This window comes from Varanus komodoensis, unplaced genomic scaffold (assembly GCF_004798865.1).
Source record: "Varanus komodoensis strain SLA01 unplaced genomic scaffold, ASM479886v1 scaffold10, whole genome shotgun sequence".
NCBI classification, from domain to species: Eukaryota; Metazoa; Chordata; class Lepidosauria; order Squamata; family Varanidae; genus Varanus; species Varanus komodoensis.
In genome coordinates, this window is record NW_025335269.1 from 15,301,371 (window position 1) to 15,324,427 (window position 23,057).

The 23,057-nt window shown below is 45.6% G+C and overlaps 1 protein-coding gene across 1 annotated transcript in view; it reads left to right on the forward strand.

Annotated features, from left to right (window-relative positions):
- The first annotated feature begins 13,049 nt into the window (after positions 1–13,049).
- Positions 13,050–23,057, forward strand: part of TBX20 (T-box transcription factor 20) — a 44,364-nt gene continuing 34,356 nt past the window's right edge. The window contains exons 1-2 of the mRNA XM_044454588.1: positions 13,050–13,542; positions 21,594–21,834. Of these exons, the coding sequence (XP_044310523.1) occupies positions 13,413–13,542; positions 21,594–21,834 (371 nt within the window). The 5' untranslated portion in view covers positions 13,050–13,412. The remainder of the gene's footprint in view (positions 13,543–21,593; positions 21,835–23,057) is intronic.

The window sequence follows — 23,057 nt, forward strand, 5'->3', positions numbered from 1 at the left end:
AGCAGATCGCTTGGGACAAAATCTTCAGGGTGCCTTTCTTGGCTGGTGGACGGTATTATAATTGTTTAAATAAATATATATCCTTACTTAATAGCTACAGCCTTATTCCCCCCCCCCCCCCCCCAGAAAACCTTCAAGGTGAGGGGAATTCAATGAAATCCTCTGAGCCGTTTACCGTGGCAAGTAAAGCCCAGTCGAGAAACCGCAAAAGATGGAGGCTGAATATTAGAAATGACAAATAATGTGTGCCCGCCATACTAGTAGACTCTGCAGTTTCAGTGTTTGAAAAATGCCACATGAAAATGCACGTTTGGAAAAAAAAATATACACAAGCTCTTTAATCAATGGGAGCAAACTGTGTACATTTCAAAAAATGAACAAAATTGAGTACATTTGGAAAAATCGCTGCAAAAGTTCATGCAAAAAGAATTTATATTTTGCAATCTGATTTGGAAAATAATGGTTCTGTTATGCTAGTCGCACGCTTTCATTCCAGTAGAATTGGTATTTCAAGGAGGTGGGGTCCTTGATCCTCATAAAATAAAGCATGGCAGTTAACTGGAGATATACAGGGTTGGGGAAGATTGCCCTGGAAATTATGATGTAGGGCAGCGCTATGCAATTCCCAGCGGGAGGGAGAGAATGAGAGTGGCCCGTTTCAGATTCCACTCGCCACTCCTAGCAAAGTTTGCCCGAGAAACGCTCCTTTCTGGGCCGAGTAACAAACACCACCTTCCCATCAAAAGCGGGGAACTAAGGCCTGCCAAACGATTTTGCTAGCAAGGGAGCAAGTCTCACATAGCTCCTTCCAGGGCAGTCAATATACAGAATGCAGAGCGCTTTCGTTACATCCCCAATTAGTAGCCCATAGCGTGTGATTCAGTCACACCGAAAGAAATTGAATTCGCTTCGATTTCAAGTGAGAAGCTGATGCATAGGCCCAGAAATCTGGAGTAAGCACCGCTGTATCGTACCTGGGTTGCGTATATTGAATATATACGGAGACTGAGTGCACGTCGGCACACATCCAGAATGGACTGCAGAATAAAGAACTAATCTCCATCCTCGTGTATAGAAAGGTCCTTTATTGTGCAATCCTCTGTATGTTTACTCAGAAGTAAATCCTACTGGATTCAGCGGGATTACTCCCAAGCACATTTAGAACCGCAGCCTCTGAGTATGATCCAGCTTCGGTCGGACTCAGAGCAGATCCACTGAAATCAATGAGGCTTGCGTTTGGCAATGGCTAGCTCGTCCCGTTGGTTTCAACCGGTCTGGTCTTAAATGCGACTGAAGTCTGGACGCAAGCTTGTATGCCCAAACCCCGAAGGGTAACTGCGTGGGGGTGTCAGCCCAGCGGAACGCAGGCGGCGCCCTGCCCGCTTTCTCACGTTAAGTGTGTTTGGACCAGCAGGCAACCCCTGTCCCGTTTGCTCCTGGAGGTTTTTGCCTGTCTCCCCTCGTTACCGGGCAGTCGCATTCTGAGGCTCCTTCGTTGCCTCCCTCTGCCTGGCCCGTGGGAGTCAGCAAAGTGTGAATAATTTTCAGGAAGGAGTTACACTAAGCGCGAAAGCTTTTAGCACATTATCCACTGGCAATTGGACTATAATCTAATTGTCAACCCTCGGGTCTTAATCGAGCTTCGCCCCCCGCCCCCAGCCGCTTTCCACCCTTGGATTTGCATCGGGGAGATGCCTAATGGGTTTAAAAAAGGCCTTGCTTTTTGCTGGAAGAAGCCACCTCTGCTGGGGGAGGTGACATTGAAGGTGGTTGGATAGAGGCCCGCCAAGGGCATGCTGAGTTTGCAAGACAAAGTGGGGGACAGAGGAGCTTTCTTCAGAACCGGCTCAGAGCCTGGGTTTGTTCTGGGGTTCAAATCAATGCTATAGGAAAGGGAAAGGGAAATATCTGGCACAATCCCCACTGAAGTCAGTAGAGGGTGAGCAAGGGTATAAGCCAGTTTCCATGTCCCCTGGAGATTGCATAGAACTCCCCAAGGAACTGTCCTGGGTGGCAGCAACATTTCCAAGCCACCCGTACATGTTAAGCTGTAAGATGTTAAGCCTGGCCTAACACCTGAGTCCTTGGCCTCAGCTCCTTTGTTTGATGGCTCCATCAAGCCATTTCCAACTTATGGCCGCTCTATGAATGAATCCTCTACAAAGTGACCTGTCCTTGATAGCCCTGCTCAGCTCATACTGGGCTTGTGAACCAGCTCTGGCAACCCCATGACCCTCAGATTTTGCGGGGTTTTGGACTTCAGCCTCAGCCAGCATGGCCAGCAGTCAAGGAATCCTAGGAGTTCCAATCAAAAACATTGTTTTTCCAACACCGGAAAGGATGGTGGACTTTGGTGTTCTGCGCTAGCAGAAGGTTGGGCATGATGGCCTTCTTGGTCCCTTCCAACCCAGTACTATTCTGTGATTCAATGATCTGAAAGACACCAGGTTTGATATAACCTGTTAAAATGTAACTGTGTTCTCACCACCTAAGAGGAGTGATCCTGTGCAGCCAGTCAGCCAGCTATTCCCTTCTCTCCCTAGCCATTCAAGCTCTCCGCTTCCTTTCATTTTTGTCCAGCTGAGCATGCTTTGTCCTCCTTAGGGAAGGTGACATTAGGTTCTGAATGTAGGCAGCATCTGCCTTTCTAGAGAGAAGAGCTGCGTTTGCAGAGAATCCCCTCTGCTGGATTTTTGATGCATGAGGGAAGGAATCCAACCCAGTAGTTCTTCTGAAAAATATTATATGCATATCTGGAGGCGTGTGGATACCACCCTTTTGTTTCTCAGTGCAGAGTGGCCAAGAAATATTTTAAATAAAATACACTCAGGCTTCATTCCTAACTGCACTCAGCACCTGAATTCACTATTAGAGCGAGTGATGAACAACAACAACTAAGAAATGCAGGGCAAATAGATGGCGTCTCTTATCTGCTAACACTGCAAGATAAATGTTTCTCTAACACAGCCATTGAAAGAAGTCCCTTGTGAGTTTGGGGGACTAATGCCAGCGGATGTTATTTCCACATAATCTGTGGATGCTCAAGAGAAAGTGCAGGAAGGCTAAAAAATGCATGTTTATGAAGGAATCCTGCACAAGTTTGGGCAGAAAAAAGGATCCTGCAACTTCCAGCATTCCTCAACCAACAAAGGAATATGCCACCTCAGTCTTAATGCAAGTTCAGACCATGAAGTGAGCGGAGGATTCAGGGGTGATGTGACCAAGTGGTGTGGTTTGGTTTGCCTGATCTGTCATTATTCTCCTTCCTGGCATTTGCAAGCAATGAAAGGAGTCCAACTGGGGTGACTGTGGATGAGGCAAGGCCTTGTTTGGCATTGAACATGTTGGGTAAAGGTGTCTCCTTTTGAGAGGAAAAGAATGGCAAGGAAAACAAGAAAAAGGCTGCCTTCTAGATGCTGCACAGAAATGTAAGAAAGTTCCAACATGCCTAATGGTTATAACCAAAATGCTCCATATCAGATACAAAGGGAAAGACGCCCGCAAAATGAAGCAGGCAATTTCCCGTGTGTATGCCACTAAACGAGTTGCAGCTCGGTCCCATGCATGTGTCCTCGGAAGTAATGAGGCTTCCTCCCAGGTTAGTCCTTGAAATCCATTGGACTTAACATGGCAGTTAACCTTGGGTGCATCACGGCCTATAAGATCATGTTGTCTGTTGCAAATGAGCGATGTCTCCTTTTCTCCACCCCACAGGTTTATCCTTTGCAAAGTCCAGGACAGTCACAATGTAGGAGGAGGAAATGGACCAGTTTGAACTCACCCACCTCTGCCAAAACCCCAAAGCACTGGGATGTGGCAATGCATGATTTGTAGGAAGTAAGTCAAGCTAAAAATAAGAAAAAATAATGTAAGTTGGATTGCCCACTGATTGAATCAATTCAAATCAATTTCAGCCAATTAGAGACAGTCACCTTTCGTTTGCTTAATGGCAACTATATGAAGGAAGATATACAAAATAGATCTTTTTTTCTTCACCCCTCCCACTCCCGTTCTAGTTAATGCTGCCAGTTCTTGCATCGCCTAGAAGAGGATTTAGCCAAAGCTATGCACTTGTAGTCCCTAGATGCCCTTTTCTGGCAGCAAGCCCACTTTTGAACTTAGTGGGACCTATTTATTTATTTATTTGATTTATATTCTACTTTTCCAGCAAAACATGGCATTCAGGGCAGTTTACTTCTGAATAAACATGTTTAAGATGGCACTGCTGCATCCCTTGATTTTAGCGAAAAAAATGCAGCGTAATGTTGTTGTATTTTTATTCAGGGAAGACTTGCTAGGTTCCATGTATCTTACTAACCATGATACATTTACCCAAAAGTTAGTTGCATTTATTTCAGAGACTCTTACTCACAGGTAAGTGGGTATGGACTTGCAGCCAAGTCTAAGAAGTGCAGCTCTGTCTAGCTGAGGTATATATTGGATGTAACAGGCTTTTCCATTTTGGCCTGAAACCCCATAGGACTTCTCTGGGGGATTTGCAGCCCAGGAATGTTTAATATCAGGAAGAGAGGGGGCATTCCTTTTAAAGCCCAAAGGCTATTCCTTTCGCAGTGTCGGTCCTGACTCCAAGAGTCCATACCTATGATCCATAAATTTGTGAAGCCAGCACAATTCCAAGGGCATTTGTTTTAGAAACACAGCAGAAATCTAAGCAGTGGGACCTCATATTTATAATAACAATTCCAAGCAGGATCTGGTCAATTCTCTTTATTTTCTTTTCACATTTTATTTTATTACAATCCATGGGACTTAAAAGTGATCAGCATTGGCAGGATAATGTCAATGTGTTTGGGTAGGATAATACAACTTTAGACTGCACCTACTTGCAGTCTGTACCTACTTAGCTGGAAGGAAGGCAAATCTGCACAGTAGGACTTAGACATGCACTCAAAAGTATGAGAACAGCACTAGAAAGCATATTTCCCAAGTACACAGGAGAGGGAAGGTGGGTAGCATTTTGTATTTTTTTAAAACAAACACAGTTCATTTCAAGGGGAAAAATCTTTTAAAATGTGATGTGATTGGAAGCAGCTCACAGAAACATCTCTCTGACAACTTGGGCTTTTTAAGCACCTAAGCTGAACAGATAATAAAATGGGGTCTCAGACACTTCCAGTTGATTCTCTCTAACCCCTTTTTTGGCATTCATTCCTAGATAACAGTCAGCACCAGACACCAAAAAGTCAAGTTTGAGTAAGAGGAGGAAATGGGCCAAACCCCACAAAGTGGTATAAAAATGATTGCAAAGAATCCAAACATGACTAAGTCTGAATCCAAGCCAAAAATTCCAACAGGTTGTTGATTCACACATGCGGTTTTTGCTCAATTGTCTTCTGTAATGATGGCCTTTTGCTATCAATTGTCTCAACAGACTACTTAAACATGACACAGATTTGTTTGAAATAAAGACCGTGAACTGATCACTCTTCATTTGGTTATTGAACACTTGGGCTTTCTGCAGAAGGTGTGAATGACATCAGAAAACACTGTTCTGTTTGAGTTGATGTATGATATGAACATTCATTCTGTGACTGTTCACACATGCAGGTCAACAGTCCATGAGTCAACAAGTAATAAACACCTATGTGCAAAGATATCCAATACCTATGAAGCTTTAAAGAATGATGGAGTGATGGGTGCACGTTGTTTGTTATTTTTAGTTACCAGTTGGGTTTCATATTTTAATATTATTGATATATCTTGAAGGATGTGTATTTGTATCTCAATTATATGTATTTATGTTCTGTAAAAAAATTAAAAGGGGGTAAAAAAAGAGAAGAGAAAAGAATGATGGAGTGATGCCGTTACAGAAGGTACGTATTTGCTTGTGTCTTACCTGAGGGAGGGCACTGAGCTATCCATCTCCAAGAAATCCGTGTCCATTCTTTTCCTGAGCTATTCCTCTCCTAAATCTTTACTGGCAGCGTTGTTGCATGCAGTTCATTAAACATAAATTGAGTATTCCCATTGTTGCACTTTGCGCTAAAAGTGCAAGAGGTGACTCACAGGATTGTGTAGTAAGACGGTCTCCCTTGTGATCTAGCACAGAAGTTAGCAACTCTTATGAGGCTTCCTTCTGGAGAACCATGCTAAGAATTCTTGCTGCTGGAGATGCCAACGATATAAAATGCACACTTCCATCCTAATCAGAATTGGAAGGAAATCCCTGAGATCAGGGTTAAGCATCCTCATCTTGCTTAGGAGTGCCTTGGTGCTGGCCTGTATCTGCCTGGCATGGATTGATCGCAGATCAAATGCAAACCTAGGCATCACCACTAGTCAATGCAAGAACGTTGATGCTGCAGTGCTCTACCCACTTATCTGGCAGTAAGACATAATGAAGTTAAGAATGCTGACTTCTGAGTGTATGCTTAACATCAAGCTGTTAAAGGCAAACTGTTTACAGCTTAAATGCCAGAGCTGTCCAATACCAAAGAGCACACGGCTCCTGAACCTTTAATAGCTGGATAGGAGAGGACCATCAATCGAAACCCTCCCTTCTGTATAAATATTAAAGGTACAGGAACCCTCTGCAACTTTAGTTCTGGCCACCCTACTTGACACGCCCTCCCAATGCTCAGTTCGTATCCTGGTGCTTTAAGAGTGTGGCACCGCCCCTCCCTCCCTTTTTGCCCAGGCTCGGGAATGAAATGGGAACCCGAGAGCCCCACTACTGCGGATTGGCCCGCCGCACGATACAACAATGGGCCGCGGCGGGGGAGGGCAAACCCTGTGTGATTGCCAGGTCAACTGCGGACTGGCCGGTGAATCGGCCCCTCTGATTGGCTGAATTCAAGGCATGCGCATTCTCGGCGAAAAGCGGAAGAGTCTGACGGCAGAAGCAGGGGCGTTCCATTTCGGCAGGCGTTCAAAGGCGCCTGAATGTAACTGGGAAAGCTGGTTGGAATTCTTTCTTAAAGGGACAGGCTTCGGCTGCTAACGGGTTCTCTTCCCCCAACACCGCCTACGGCTTTCCTATCCATATAAGGAGAGCAAAAGGCGTCTGTGGAAAGAGAGGTCTGGCGGATCCTCTCATACCAGAATTTTAGTGATCTGTTTCCTGAAGCCTGCATGTCTAGTATTCTGACAGGTGAGATCCGCCGTACATCCCATGCTTGCGCCCGATTTATCTTGCGCCCTTTGAGAGGAGTGGTCCGCGCCTTATTTGAAAATCTTGCGCTGCCTTCAAAGGAATCACCACGATCCTCCTTAAAGCGAGGCTGGAGTCCTATGCCCACTTACCTGAAAATCAGTCCTATCGAACTCAGTGGATTTATTTCTGACTGTAGACAGTTATAGGAACGGATGCCGGGGAGATCTCCCTCCCCACTATGTTCCGACAGGCGACTTTTACACCTCAATACTCACAGGTTTCCTAAATTCTTAGTGGGACTTATTCCTGCGAAAGTGTGCATAAGATTGCGATTTTTAAAAGGATGCGCTTTCTTCCTCACACGGAAGTCAGTAGGTCTAAAAAGGTGCTCAACATCCTTGGCACGTCTGTAAGACGTAAATCCCGCTGAGTTCAACGAAACTGCAGCCTAAGTTTGGTTGGGTCATGTCGTTCTCTAGCTCATGCTGGAAAACACTCTCATGGCGAATATTACAATTATTCTATCGTGTTATCTGTAAATCGCCTTGAAAGAAGGATTTATATCCTGAAAGGTGACACATAAATAATTGCAGTAAGGAATAAATACACGAGATGAAGCTGTTTGGAATGACACAAGCCAGAAACATAGAAGGTTAGATCCAAGATCTACCTTCGGTCAGGCACCCTGTCGCTTGTTGAGGGGTGAAAATACGTGACTTCGCTCAAGCAGTTTTCCTTTTTAAGGAACCCTGGGAATTCCGTCAGGTTTCGATGTCAGCTGGGTTCCTAAGCGGAGCATCCGGGAAGGATCCGTAGAATACACGATCGGCAAACACTTCGGGTGAACCATTTTATACTGACCGATTTCAGATCCATCTACACGGGGAGGTGAAACAGCAAACTCTTCCTGAAAGAAGCGCCTACAGGAGTCTAAGCCTCTTTGGAAGTCGGGCTATTTCTAGTATAAAGAAAACGGCCTTATTTATTAAAATCAGAGCTCTGCATATGCTTAAACGTGGTCTCCTCTTCCCCATATCCAAAAGCCAGGAGAGCTGGCCGCACTAGCTTGCACTCCTAACCTATTGAATTTTTTTTTAATTGCTCATGCCGGGACCCCGGCATTGTTCCCCATACTTTGTAATGATTTGTCTTTATTAACTCTTCAGGAGTTGCTGAAAATGCCAAATAAAGAAGATCTGGTGAGGCAGCGAGCTTTTGAGTAGGCTTGCCAGAACTGCAATCACATGTACATTTACCTGGGACTTGAGAATAACTCTCATTCAATCCAGTGTGACTCACCCAACAGATTTAGGCTGCTATGCTACATGTACTTAGTAGTAATCAATCGGTTCATTGCCATTATGACCTTATGATCCATCCAGGTTCAAATACAGAACAAGAACTAGTTTCACTAAATCAGTCCATTTACCTTGGAAGCAAGTTCCAGTCAACTCAATGGGACTTGCTTCTGAGCAAACACAAGACTATTTGGTCAGAACTGGACTGTAAGTGAGGAGCACATCCTGGAGGTGGAAGGTAATTTTATGGCTACTGGGGAGATTTAACTCTCAAAAAACAAAAAAAAAAGGGGGGGGCTTTGGATCCAGGTCATTAGTTATCCATTTAAGTCCAAGCTCTGTGGCTTAAGTGATGTGTGGATCGGTTTAATAAACAGAGGCTTGTGAAGTCACGACCCACCCGTTCCCAGGACAGGAAAAAATAGCTCACATTTTCCAGATACATTCCAAGGCAAGCAATTCTGGAGCAGCAGCAGCAGCAGCAGCACTTTCAGCTGAAAAGATTCTAGTTTCTCGTGTTGAGAGTGGGACAATCTGTTCTAATTATTGGGAAGCCCCCCCCCCATTCCTAACTCAAGCAAAACTGAAGATATGGTGAGAAGTTTAGCATCCTACCCATGTGTGGAGGAAGTTTGGTCTGTTTTAGTGATGTTTTCAAAACACTGCGATCCTAAACATGCAACACGGAATTGAAAAATTCGGGCCCGATTCTATGTGCCTTTACCAGTCCACTGAGATCATTCATGCAAATATGTAATAGCACTGCAGTCTAATGAACTGATTCTCTTGATCATACCATGGACTTTAGTGCCATGGAATTTAGTGGGTCTTAGTTCAGTTATAAACACACATAGGATTACAACATAATTTCAGAATTTAGAAGAAGGCTTCTGCAAATTTGCAAGTACACTTGGGAGGAAATAAAAGTGGCAACTAAGGAACTTAAAGGTAGTTTAACATGGACCAAATATTGTATAAAGGTTTTTTCTTTCTTTTCTATGGCTTGGAAATTTCACATTACACTCCATCCTAACTATTCATCTAGTTGGAAGAACTATTAAATCCAATGGATGTTTAAATTTTAAAGGCTTACGATTTCCAGTATTCTCCAGTCAGAACACTGGAAATTGTAGGACTTTTTCCTGTGTAATCCATTGGATTGTACCCTAAATCTTAGGAAGCAAAAAAATCTTAGAGGAAAATATGTATCATTCATTTGTATTCATACCTACTTGTGGTTATTTGTAGTGCCAGTCCACACTCAAGTGAACACTCTCATCCAAATATGTTGCAACATGGACTAGGATATCCCACTGGAATTTTTGAGCGTTACCCCCAGGGATATATAATAGGTATTTTATATTGTTGTATTATATATAAAATAATATATTAAAATATATTGTTTTATATTTGTATCAATAGTTTATTTGTTTTTGATTTTAATGTTTGTAAGCCATCCTGAGATGCCACGTATAGAGGACGGCATATAAAAGCTTTAAATAAAAAAATAAATATTGTGCCTCTATGGGAAATGTATCACACACTTCATGCAGTCGGAAAAGTGCCAATACAGCTAATTTCTCAGATTCAGTGCAGGCACGTGCCTCAGGGAAAAGAGAACTGATGCCATCGGTTTCTGTCGAAGTGGATCTGCTTTCACTAGGATTTGAATCTAGCCTCTGAAGCCCCTGGATCAGTTTAGGCGTGAATGAGGTCAAGTCCTGCAAAGTTTACAAGTGCTTGAAACTGACCGGCCTTCTGTGGCATCCCCACTTTGGAGAAATCAGTGGGGTTGCTTTAGTCACTAAACAGCCACTGCTGCAGACTCACGTGTGGGAAGAGCGCTTACTCAACAGCAATTCCCAAAGAGGTTTATCTTGAACTACAATCGAAATTGGCTTAATTTGAGAGAAAAGATACACACCACTTATGGCACAACAGTATAACAGGAAGAAAGCCTGCAATCCCACTGTGCCCCAGCCACCTCAAAACATGCTGGTAGCTGTCAGGCTTTTCCTTGCTTTATCTAAATATCTGTAGGATTGTGCATTTAGTCAGGTAGCTTTCGGTGTCAGTGTTCCAAAGTAAATGTTTTGCAGCCTGTCCTAATGCCGTTTCTTGGACTGGCCGGTATTCAGATCCAAAGTATACTGCTCTGGAAAGAAGCTCTCAACCAAAGAAACTCCGTCCCAAGTGATAATCACATTTCAGATCAGCCATATTATCCCAGCCTCATTCCTGAAGGATTAGACAGTCGGTTAAGTGGATCACTCGTCTTCTTTCATTCTCCTTGGACCGATGGAGAGAAAGGTTTGTCTTTTGGCGTAAAAGACCAGGAAGAGGATTTGCCGGTGTTTTTTAAGTGCTTGCAGTCTGGTTCCTTTTTTGCTTTCATTTGCAGGGAGAGCTCTTGATACACAGTCCAGTGTGAAGGCAGCCCATTTGGTGACTTGGAACTGTCGGTGAGAACTTTATCCATGAGCTTAAAAAACTTTTAAGAGTTGCTATACGTGACTGAAAGCAAGCGAAAGCCAACAGGCTCTGCTGAAAAGCCCTGGAGTGTGGGCTGGTATGGATGTCCTGTCTGTAGTATTAGCGTTGTAACAGCCGCTTCATGCGCAACTGGCTTAGTCAGCCAGGGATGCCCTTGCTCGCGTTTGTGGATCAGCCCCTCCGACTAACACCAGTGGAAGTTTGCATGGGCATTCAACTGCTGAAGCGGTGGATCTCCCTCACCCTTTAGCGGCCAGAACCTCGGCATGATTACCGGCTGGAAATAAGTCTCCTCTCGGTGGGATTTTCTTCCATAGGAAGTCTAAAGCCACTCCCAGCCAGACATTTAAAGAACCCATCTTTTTTCTAGGCATAGCTCTGCCGCACTCGCAGCTACCGTTCTTTATTATCGCTGCAAGACCGTTCATGCAAAAATAATGAAGGTGGTTGATATGGGATGTGATAGGCATGCCAGTTGCTGGGGAGCATGGGCTGCAGAGTACTGTTGCGCTCATGTTCTGCCTGTGGGTTCCTGTGGGCAGCTGGTTGGTCACTGTGGAAACAGCATGCTGGATGAGATACTGGACCCCATCCAATCCAGCACGGCTCTGGGTGTGTTCTTGCGCCTTTGAGTGAACAGCGACGGTCCAAAGGAAGGGGAGTCCACTCGGTGTGAGCCTATTCCTAGTTTGGAATAGGTCCCTTGTGTGAGCTGAGTTAAAGTACCACAAAAGAGAGGACCATGCTGTGTATGTTGTAGATGGAAAGGCCTACAACTCCCAGTGTTTCCCAGACAGCCAAGTCCAGAGTTCTGGAAGTTTTTCTTTCCCAGAGGTGCAGATGATCGCACCTTCACCTCCCTTCCTGCAGACAATGTGGAGAAGTGGGTGTTCTGAGGAGGAAAGCAGAAGGCCAGCCTTCCCCAACCTGGTGCCCCTCCAATGCGTTGGATTGCAGCTCCTTACATTCCCACCAGTGTGGCCAATGTTCAGGGATGATGGGAACTGTAGTCCAAAACCATCTGAAGAGCTTTGGCTACTGGGTGAAATTAAAATGAAATAAATAAAAGTTGAGGAAGGCTGCCATATGCCTGCCATCTGCAGGAATACTGTCAATGTAGGTCCAGGGCAAGACTTTCTTGGTTGCAAGGTAGGGGAGCATTTGAGGGGAGGGAGAGGGAGTCATGTGGGCCCTGGCATACACAAGTGTGAGTGTGTGATCCAGGCAGCTGAACACACCTCAAGTTCCAGTCAGAGCTGTGATGGTCAGGGGTGGAGGACAGAGGTGTGGGAGGGGGGAACATGGGATTTTTCTCAACCTTCACAGCCTTTCCCCCCATTTTTTTTCCAGGCAGAGGTAAAATATTGTGGGGAGAGAGAGAGTTTCCCCCCAGCTTTTCATTGGCTTTCCCATTTCAAACCACACTTGCAAGTAGCTTAGAGTGGTTGTTCTTTAGCATCCTTTCCATACAATCAAGATTCGATTGTCAAACAACAAGGACAAAACAGGCATCATTTAAATAGCTTCTTCTGTAGTACTTTAAAAACACACGCGCATGCACATATTAGAATAACTACTTTAAAAAAGAAGATAGCGGGTCTATGGGGGATCGAGAGAGAGAGAGAGAGAGAGACCCAAATCCAGAGCTGGGCAAACCCGTTACCTTGGGACCAACCAAAATGCTACCACGAGCAACGCTGGTCAAAGTCATCTCTCGGCACGGACCCTCCCCCGTCCCCCTAAGGGAAAGGTGCCTTTGGCGGGGGTACCTCGCCTCCTGCAGGCCACCCAGCGCGCAGAACTGGCGACCGATCGTCACCCGGGCGCCCTCTGCGAAGCCCCCTGCCCGCAGCCCGACACGCGAGCGACCGCGGGGAGAGGAGCCCCCTTCGGTCTCGTGTCCCACCTAACTCCGAGGCGAGGCGAGGCGAGGCGAGGCGAGCCAGGCGAGCGGCGGTGACCTCAGTGGCGGGGAAGACGGGCGAACTTCGAGCGCTCAGGCCCCCTCTCCCCTCCTCCCCCCCACCCTCCCTCTCCTGCGGGATCAGGCAGCCCTGACGTGGCCAGGCGCTGATTGGCCGGCGGCCGATAGGATCTCGGCGGCCAGCAAATTAAGGCGGAGGACAGAGGGGGTCTCTCGCAGTGCCCCGGCAGACGGCGCGGACCCGGCCAGGCTAGCTGGCTGCGCTCGCCCTCCGCGGAGAGAGCGCTGCCTCGGTCCGATCCGCTCCGCTCCGCTGGGAAGGGAAGGGGAACGGGAACGATGCGCGCAGCGTGACCCGAGCCCCGCCCGGCCCGGCCCGCGGCTGCCCCGAGCTCGCCCCCTTGGGCTCTTGCAAAGTTCCGTCCCGCCCGGCCCCGCTGCGCGGCGCTCTCCCCGGGACGCGCCTCCTGGCCGCTCTGCGCTCGGCGGGGCGAGCGCGGGGCTGCGCGCGTGGGGCGGGACGCGCAGGGACCCCCCGGCCTGGCGGAGCCCTCGCCGCCGCGCCCGCGCCCGCGCCGCCGGCATGGAGTACACCGCCTCCCCCAAGCCGCAGCTCTCCTCCCGGGCCAACGCCTTCTCCATCGCCGCGCTCATGTCCAGTGCGAGCCCCAAGGAGAAAGAGGGCGCCGAGAGCAGCACCATCAAGCCGCTGGGTGAGTCCCCGCGGCGCCACCGGCCGCAGGATCGCGCTGCGCCCGAGCTGCCAGGGAAGGCGCGTCTGTAGCTGATTCCGTGCGCGTGTGTCCGGCAGTGGAGGGATGGGGTTTGTGTGTGTGTGTGTGGGGGGGGGGGGGGGGGGGGTGTTTTTTTTTTTCTTGCGTGAGGGCGTGTGTGTGTGCGCGCGCGTTTTGTGGGTCTGATTGTGTGCGTTTCAGGCGTCTGCCCGTATCAATTTTGATTGCGCAACTGACTCTGTGTGTGTGTGTGTGTGTGTGTGTTGGCGCGCGCGCTTCGCGGTGGTGGGGTTTCTTTTTCCGTGCATCTGACTGTGTGTATGGGGGTCTTCATGCATCTAATGGTGTGTCTGTTTTCGTGGGTTTGAATGTATGTGTGGTTTGTGCATCTGAGTATTTTTCTTAGGTCTGATTGCATGGCTTCTTTTTTCTGACTGAATAGGTTTTTGTGGGTCTGACTGGGTGTTCTTGCTCGGTCCGGAATTTCATGAGTACCATGCATACACCCAATGTGTGTGTTACCTGCTCTCCCTTATTTTCGGTGTCTGGATCGTGTCCATGTGGTTGAGTCCAATGGGAGCTACCTCCCACTAAGCGCTTGTGTGTTTAGAATCGCAGCCTTCCGAAGTACCGTTTGAGGGAAAGGTGCTGTCACTGGATTCGAGATCCCAGGTCCTCCTTGGTTGCGAGCCCTGGAAGGCAACAAAACAAAAATTGCGTCGAGCGTCCTAAGTACCAATGGCACAAACATTTCGAAAGAATTACAGAATCGAGTGAATGGTCCAAACACCCCAAGTGGGATGAAACCGTAGCGCGACGCTAAAGAACTACAACTCAATCACGTTCTCCCCGGGGTTGTGGCGGCGTTTTTACCGGCGGAGCTGCCTTTCCAGGGGTTATAGAGAGGGTCGGGCTGCAGTGCCCCAGGGCATCTACTGAGTGAAAAAGTCAGCCTAAGAAAACTAGGCTCGGTAGACTTTTCCTTTTGACCTCTCCGCTTTCGCTCTCTCCCGGTGAAAGAGTTCAGGACAAGCCGTTTCGGGCCTTCGGTCGGGAGAAAGAGCTTTTGACAACTTTGGCAAACAGCTCAATCCCAGTAGCGAAATTAGCCCCAGGACAATGAGCTGATCAAGCGGGTTCTGTATTTTTCTTCAGTCTTCCTGCTACCAAGATCCGTTGTTGATAGCATCTTCTAAGCAGGGGCGATCTTGCTGAGGGAAAAGGGGGACAGACCAATTAAAGCAGTCCAGAATCTGATGGACCCCCGTACGGGTAGGAATCTGTGAGTGTTTCCTTCACGGTGAGATGGAAACACTCACAGTTGTGCGCATATCTGGCCGGGAAGGAAGCTCCATTGAACAGCGGGACTTACTCCAGAGGGAACCTGCATTGGATCGCACTGTGTAGTCCATTCCGCTTGGTGGAACTCGTTTCTGAGTAAGCAGACCAAGGATCCAACTGGTTTTTCCAGTGGAGGTGTTTGCATGAAAGAATACGAATTAAAATTAACGAGATTTGGCCCAAATACATGTTGTGCCTGAAAGAATTACTGAAATGCCTTTCCTGCTACTAGTCCCTGGTTCTCCAAACGCGTTTGAGGGCTGTGATCTAGACGGCAGTACATGGAATTTGGTCCTTTAAACCATCGGAGTGACTTGCATTCAAGGAAATAAATTTAAGATGAAGGTGGTTAGATGTTACCACAACTTATGAAAGTGCAGGGATTTCCTTTCGAGGAAGAGGCCAGTCTCCACCTTGGGGACTTGGGTGGGAGAATTTTGACAGGGTCTGAATGGCCATGTGTCTGTCTGCGAACCTGAAGTAAACCTCCCCAGCTGGCTTTGAGGGCAGTTCCATACAAACACGGTTACCATTGTGTTAATGGGCTTGGCTTCCTAGTAAATGTGTGGGTATATTAAAGATGTACATTGGCTACAAACACGCAGTTCTAAACATTCAGTTTGAACTTAGAAGTTAAGTAGCACTGATTCTGAAGAGAACTTGCTTCCAGTCCCAGGAATAGTGGATGAGGCAGACAGTTTCTTCTCCTCCTCCTCCTCCTCCTCCTGCTCCAAAAAGTGTATGTAGGTCAGACGTTCATAGATTTCCCATAAGAAAACCATAAATAGCTCTCTGTCCCAGGGGAGCTTACAATTACCTAAAAAGATCAAATGTTTCTCCTTGTTGATTTATCTGAAAATACTATTTTGCAGACTTTAATTTTTATCAAACTTGCAAAGCAATTTTTGTGGGGTACTTCTTTTCCCAAAAACATAATAAACGAATTCCTTCATCATTGACTGATATTTTAATTACTTTCATCAATTTTCTTTACTCTTTATCAAGAGTAATTTACTCTAAATTTCTCAAAAACCTTCTCACTTCTAAATACATTTTTAAGGAACATCTTCTATCTGGGCCAGTATCTTGACTTTGGCTTGAAATGTCTGCTCTGCTAGAAACAAACAGTATAAACAAATTCAACAAATTTAAAGTTTTTGCTTTAAAATGGAGATATCCTCAATCTGCAGTTATTTCTTTCTGGTGTGTTTCTTTCTGATGTTTTTGCTTCTCAGATAATCTAACCTATTTTCTAGCCCCAAAGTCATCCTTTAATAAAAGGCTTTTGAATAATGATTCTTTAGGAAATTCGCTCAAGCTAATTGGTTTCATGTTACTTGCAACAGGCTCAGTTTAACACTAATAAGAGTTTGCCGTTTTCTCTTCGAGTCTTTTTTGCATGGATGAATTTTGCCACGGACTCTGAAGGAAGATCTTAGCACTGTTCTTTTCTCCCTCTAGTCCTCGAGACTTTCAAAAAGGCCAAATCCTTTAGAGATGCTAAGCAAAGCCCACTAGTGTCTAAGATGAACAATAGGAGATGGTACAGGCATAGATGCGGACAGCAGGCAGGCAACTATTAGTAAAGTTGCTTTTTAAAAATTTCTTCTCTACCTGGGAAGAAACCACAGACAATCGCTTTAAATCTAGGTGAAGTCAATGGCACATAAGTTAGTGCTCCAAAGTCACAGTTAGTGACTGCGTGGGTAACATTGAAATGACTGACTTACAGTGTAGTCAGCTAAGGACCTCCACGTATGTGAGGTTTCGACTCTGTAAAGGAAGCCAGAGCCTTGGGTTTTCAAGGGCTGAGCAGAGCTTGAAGGACAGGATATTTTGGAGGACATGCATTCATAGGGCTGCCACAAGTTGGAGGTAACCTGATGGCACATTAAAAAAAAAATACACACACACACATCCCAAGACCCATTTATTTCAATGGGTTTACTTTAGGACAAAAATTGGAATAGCATGTTCTCTGCGTATGTTATCTTCTGGCTTTCTTCTGATGGCACAACTGGGGTTTGGTTCTGTTTGATCCATTTCCCAGACTGGAGACTTCAGATGAATCTTGTACATTTAGCGGCGTTTCCCAGAAATATCGAGCTCTGCCTGGAAGCCAATTTCATTGATATCAATGGGACATCCACACTTCAGTCTCCGTGGTTAAGCCCAGTGGGACACAATCACAAGGGCAGTGTATGCCTGAATGTCTGGATAACATTTTAAAAATCCAGGCTACCAATTATGTGCTATTCGATTTGGGGTCAAATGTGGGACTTTAACAGGACTTATAAAAAAATCTCAGCTTTTCAACTGAATTCCTTTGGGAATATATTGAAGGATCTTAATCAATGGCTATCCAAGTCACTAAGCTTACCTGTGAAAAAATTAGACAGGATGTTTTGTGCCACCTTGTAGCTTGAATAAAAATGGGTTTCTGGAGATTCCAACCGTACCCCTGTTTAAGTGCCTTTGCATTTAAGGCTGTGGGTTGACCAAATAGAATATCCTGATGGGATCCTAATTGAGACATGAGGCGGGCAAAGAATTTAAAACAAAACAAAGCAAGCAAGCAAGCAAATTGAAAATTAAAGCAAGGCAATCCTTCAAATGTTCCAGCAACACATGTGTCTGATTCTATTTGTAGTTGCTGGAAATGACTTCCTTGTGGGGAGATGAGATAATGACTTAACTTTTTGAAGGATGCGATTGTCTAAACGTGTTGTACAATGAATTGTTTCGGGGGTACTGCTTCTCTGTAATCAGACTGCTTAGAAGTCTTGACATCAATAGGACTTCAGTCCTATTAAAGTCCCAAGTCCCCAGAATTTGAGCTCCGATCCAATTAATGGGATTATGCAAGGGGAAAGTTAATTCATTTCAGTGGGGTTTGCGAAGGAGAAATTACTGCTGGATATTCTCAGTGGGGTGTTGAAAGAAATTGAACAGACATTTTCTGTCCATCCATAAGTCTAAGTACATCTTTGTACTGATGATGGTATGCTTTAGGAAAAGCTGTTCTGAATAAAAATCTGCACTGCCCTTAAGATGATCCACAAATCTGGCATTTATACTGAGTTTTCCAGTAAGATTTGATCAGATGAATGCCCATTGTCTTCAATGGCATGGGGAATTTAGCCACAAGGTGATTCGGAATGTCATGTTCTGAATCCCACGTGAACTAAGCTAATTGAAATCAAAGAACTTAAGCAGAAAAGGGGTTTTGGATCAGGGTTATGAACCTGTCCATGGGATTTCAGAGGAATTTGAGTGAAAAATGGGGTGATTTGATCTTGTTTATTTGGAAGTGGTTACTGGACTTGTAGCCCTGCCTGCTGAGGATATATTTTCTGGTTCTCTTGAGCCTTAACACCCCAAATCAAATTTTCTTGGAAATAAGGCTGCAGTCCCCCTATGTGCAGTTTGCTGAAAGCCAGTGCATTGGATTTAATGGCGCTTACTTGATAGCTACATATAAAATCCAGCCATTCTAGCATGATGCTACTCCTATGTCTACTCAGAAGCAAGCCTACTAATAGCGGTTTCCCTATTCCAAGGAATTGGATATACGATTGCTCTGTCCATTTTACTAATTTCTATGCTCTTCTCACTTAAGTGTGCTTCTGTTCTCAGCCTTACACAGGACTAGTCTCTTGAAAGTCCATCTATGATCAGAGGAGCAAAAGGAGTATGTATGTGTGTTCTGGCATTTGGTGGGTTAAGCGCCTTGGATTGGTCCTGTCATATGTTCCTGATGCTCGCCTTGGACCCGTTAGATGGAGCGTTCACACCCCGGGCACGTCTCCGGGTGAGTTCCTGCATCTGCCGGCAAGGTCTGTCTCTCAGCCCAAGCTGACAGGACGATCTCTTCCTCCAGTCCCAAGGCAAGTCCCGGGAGGCCCGGCTGCTGTGCCGTGGCTTCCTGGCAGGGGGCTCTTGTCCCAGCCACTGGGGCGCAGGCTGGATTTCACAACGGGTTTCTGATCGGAGAACTTCTGTCTGCAGCGCATCTTTTCCCTCCAGGCCAAACAGGACTTCTTCAAGACAAGCAGCGCTGCCGTGCTGCTTCGTATTTTTTCGGCAGCCCCTCGGCTTGCCTGGGCAGGGCACCCTTTTCGCACCCTCTTTCTTCTTGAAACCGGAACTTCTTCACAACAGCAAGTGCTGAATTGCCTTGCGGAGCGGAATCTGGAGTAGGACGTGGGTCAAGGGATCGCACTGTTCCTTGAACCCGATCTCTCGCTTCAGACAACTCACTCGACCCTCTGCTACCTGTCCTGGCTAAGACAGGGGAGGCAGAAATGAGAACCAAGCTGAAACAAATGTCCACTTCCGCCCAGAAGGATGGAGGCTATCCAGTTGAATTAGGTTTGATGCTTCTTCTGGGCACTGTGATCAGAAAAAGTCAAAGCTCAGATACTGATCACTCTGCTCATTATCGTTATACTAGCCTTTTCTTTCCTGAGCTCCAGGTGATATGCATGATTCTGCACCCCACATTTTGGCTTCCCCAATCCTGTGGGGAGGTTGTGCTGAGATGTAGCAACTGACCCAAGGCAATCCCGAACCTTTGCTGAACGAGGATCTGACCTGGATCTCACCACTGCTAGTCCAACACTGGATCCTACTGCATCCTCCAACCTCCCATGTTCGTTGCAACCACCCTTGAAACTCATTTCCTTTCAATGACCCTTTGCATGGGGAAGTAAATGGCAATCTTCAGGGAGCACCATAAATTCTGCCACCACCAATCACAAAGTGGAGAAGGATCCAATCAAGTGGTGCAATCCCCAGCACGTTTACTCAGAAATAAGGACCACTGCACATCCCCACCCGCACCTCAAAATTGTGCCAAGGCTCTGCAGCACTAAGTTCAGACCGGGCATAACAGTGCAATTTGTAAGTCGGTTTCACTGAGTTCAACAGGACTGACTGCATAGGATGACCAGCCAGATCTCCCACTGAAATCCCACAGATATAAAAGTGCTTTCAGCTTTTACTTAGAGTATTTCCATGCCTTGTGTTTTTGTCCTCTAAAACTGTGCATTAAAAAACAACGACAAAATCTTTCCTACTAGACCAGGTCTCAGGTCTCCTTCTCCAGTAGAAGACCTACTGGTCTCAAGAAAGTGTGCGTAAGGCTCAATCGTATGCAAATTTAGACCGAAGAAAAGACTACAACTCCCAGCATGCCTCAGCCAGCATAGTTTGCATGGGATTGAGCCTTTAGAGTTTCATCCTCTAAGGTCATGCGCACTTCCCCCATGTACGCACTCAGTTTAGGAAAATGATCTCCCTGCATTCCGTTTTGAATTCGCCCCCTTTTATTTTCCCACATTCATCACTATTCGCAAGGGAGGCACCTTTACCCCCTTTTGAGATAAAACCAACCCGGAAAGTTTGTATTGAAAACTAGTGCTTGTTTTTCAAGGTCAAGTGACTTCAGTCACAAGTACTTCGGATTTACTGTGAGGCTGCAAGTCTTGGTAAGGTGGTAAACCAGCTCTTGGACTGTATACGACAGATTACAAGCAAAATGTCCCACAATCGACTACGCTTCCATTAATACATCTGTAGTTAAAACAAATATATCCAGATACTCTAGTAGCCAGGGCTAATGTGGAACCCTTACAGGTTCCCTACAGCAAGGTTATTTATTTATTTATTTATTTATTTTAAAGAAGAACTTTAATTTGGACTTGCAGTCCCAAGTGGTACTCCCAGGCCCAACTTTATCACCTCAGGAAGAATGAGGCTAAAGGCCTTGTATGCTTCCACTAAAACCTCACCTCTTGCACAAAACTGCTGTAGTCGTTTCCACTAATAGCACCTGCACATTTCCTTTTTTGCTAATACTAAGATTGTTCTGTGTATATTGAAAGCTTGTATCATTCCATTAAATATGTAAGTATTGAATTTAAGAAAGGAGATTGTATTAACTTCTTTGGTCTGTCCTAAACTCCCATGAACAGGATAGCACAGAAAACTGGACTTGGGAGGAGTTATGGAGTCAGGTTTGAGGAGATCTTTTCATACACAACACTTTCTGTTCACTTTTTGATTCTCAGTAATTGGCAGTGATTGTGTAGCCAGTGGGTGGATGTTTGTTTACCAGAGTTAAAATGCCTTGTCCTCGTCAGTTTTCCAGGGAAAAACTTATGGCTGCAACCAATGCCCTGTTTATCATTGTGGCAGACAAATATCTCCCAATAAATGGGATGTCATTTGAAAATTGGTGTTTTACTTCCATGCTGGAATTCATGAAGTTTGACTGTTGCTGAAGCATACACATTATTTTCGAGCTTCTACTTTTCAAGAGGGTATAAGTTTGCTCACTTAGACAAGTGAGGAATGAAAGAATACCTAATAGTCTAAGCCGAGTCTAAAAGCCTTGATCTTCTGGCTTGCTCCAGACCAAGGCCAAAACCAAAAATGTGGTCAATTTTGCACTTGCCAACTTCATTTCTGGGAACTGTGAATCTTTCTGCTGGCCTGTCAATTTCATTTCCTGATTATTGGCTTTGCCCTGGAATCCTTTTTGACGGTTGTCATTGTCTAGTCACCTTCTGGGTGGTGGATTTGACTTTCTTTCCATTTTTAAAGAGCTCTTATGTGGTGACTGGTTTATTCACCAAGATGGATCTTCTCACCAGGTTGTTGCCCTTTCTCTTTCACCTTCCTTACAGAGCAATTCGTGGAGAAGTCATCTTGCTCTCAGGCTCGGAGCGACTTGCCCACCTTGGACACCCAAGGGGATTTTAGCAGCGGCAGCAGCCCCTCTTCTCTGTGCACCGAACCCCTTATCCCCACCACTCCCATCATACCCAGTGAGGAGATGGCCAAGATCTCCTGCAGTCTGGAGACCAAGGAACTTTGGGACAAGTTCCATGACCTGGGCACAGAGATGATCATCACAAAATCTGGACGGTAAGATGCTGGGAGAACCATAGAGAGTCTTGGTGAGAAGGCAAGATGTGACTTCCAAAGAATCTAGCCATAGCATAATATATATATTCCTGTTTTGTAGCTGGGAATAATGTCTACACAGTGCTATCAGCAAGGCTTACTCCTAGGTAAGTGCGTGAAAGATTAGGGCTTCAGTATAGTTTCTAAAGGAAATCCAGGAGGGGTGATGGTGAGAAAATAATGTTGAAGGATATAGAACAAGTGGAATCCAGAAGTCTGGAAAAGGAGGGCTTTACCACGAGCTGGGAAATTTACTCCAAGTAGCTGGGATTTTACCCATCCTCTATTTGATGCAACCCAAATGTGCTGGAAGAGTTTCCTTGATGTTGAAGAAGGTGGTATATGCGATTTTTTTTTTTTTGGTCTCTGCTCAGTTCTCACCAACGCATCAAACCTCCTCATGCTGGATAGCACAGCAGCATGTGAACTGCCATCCCTGAAAAAGATTGTGTTTGAGGAGATGCACCCACTTGTCTGTTTTTGCTCTGAAATGGCTCTTTCACACATGCATATCGTGTGTCAATGTTGCTGTCTCTGGGAGTGATGAACAGGCACTGTGCGTCTGCCCTGATGGCAATAAGTGGCTCTGTGGCTACAAGCAACAGCTCATTTTTCATTGTTGTTTTGCATTGTATCTGGTGGTATAACCCATAGTCGATGACTGGCAGATATTATTCTTAAATTAATTGGCTAGATTTTGCTGTTGCTTTTGTTTTAATTAGCAGGATTTGACTAGTTTGAGTAGAGTAGCAAATATGCCTTTTAACTAAACTGTCAGTAGTGATTGAACACCAAGATAAAAACAACCATACTTTTTATTAAACCAGTGTGGTTTATGAGTTAATGTCAATGTGGTGATGGTGACTGTATGAATGGGTAAGGCAGAAGAGCTCTTTACCAGAAGACATTTCCAGAGGGGTTTCCATGTTTCTTGTGGCAGCTTAAAGACTCTCACTTTCATTGTGGCATAAGCATTTCTGTATGAAAGTCCCTTTAACTGATACATGAAGAAGGTTTTCTGCTGCGTGTAGCACCATATCCAGAAAGGATCTGTGCCCTGAGATGGCCTTATTTTATTGCTTCTGGTCTGCAATAAATGTTTACACACACACCTAGTGTAATGGTAAAATTGCAACTCTGTGTAACCCAAAATGTGTAGCATAGAAAGGGGAAGGTCCAGTTAT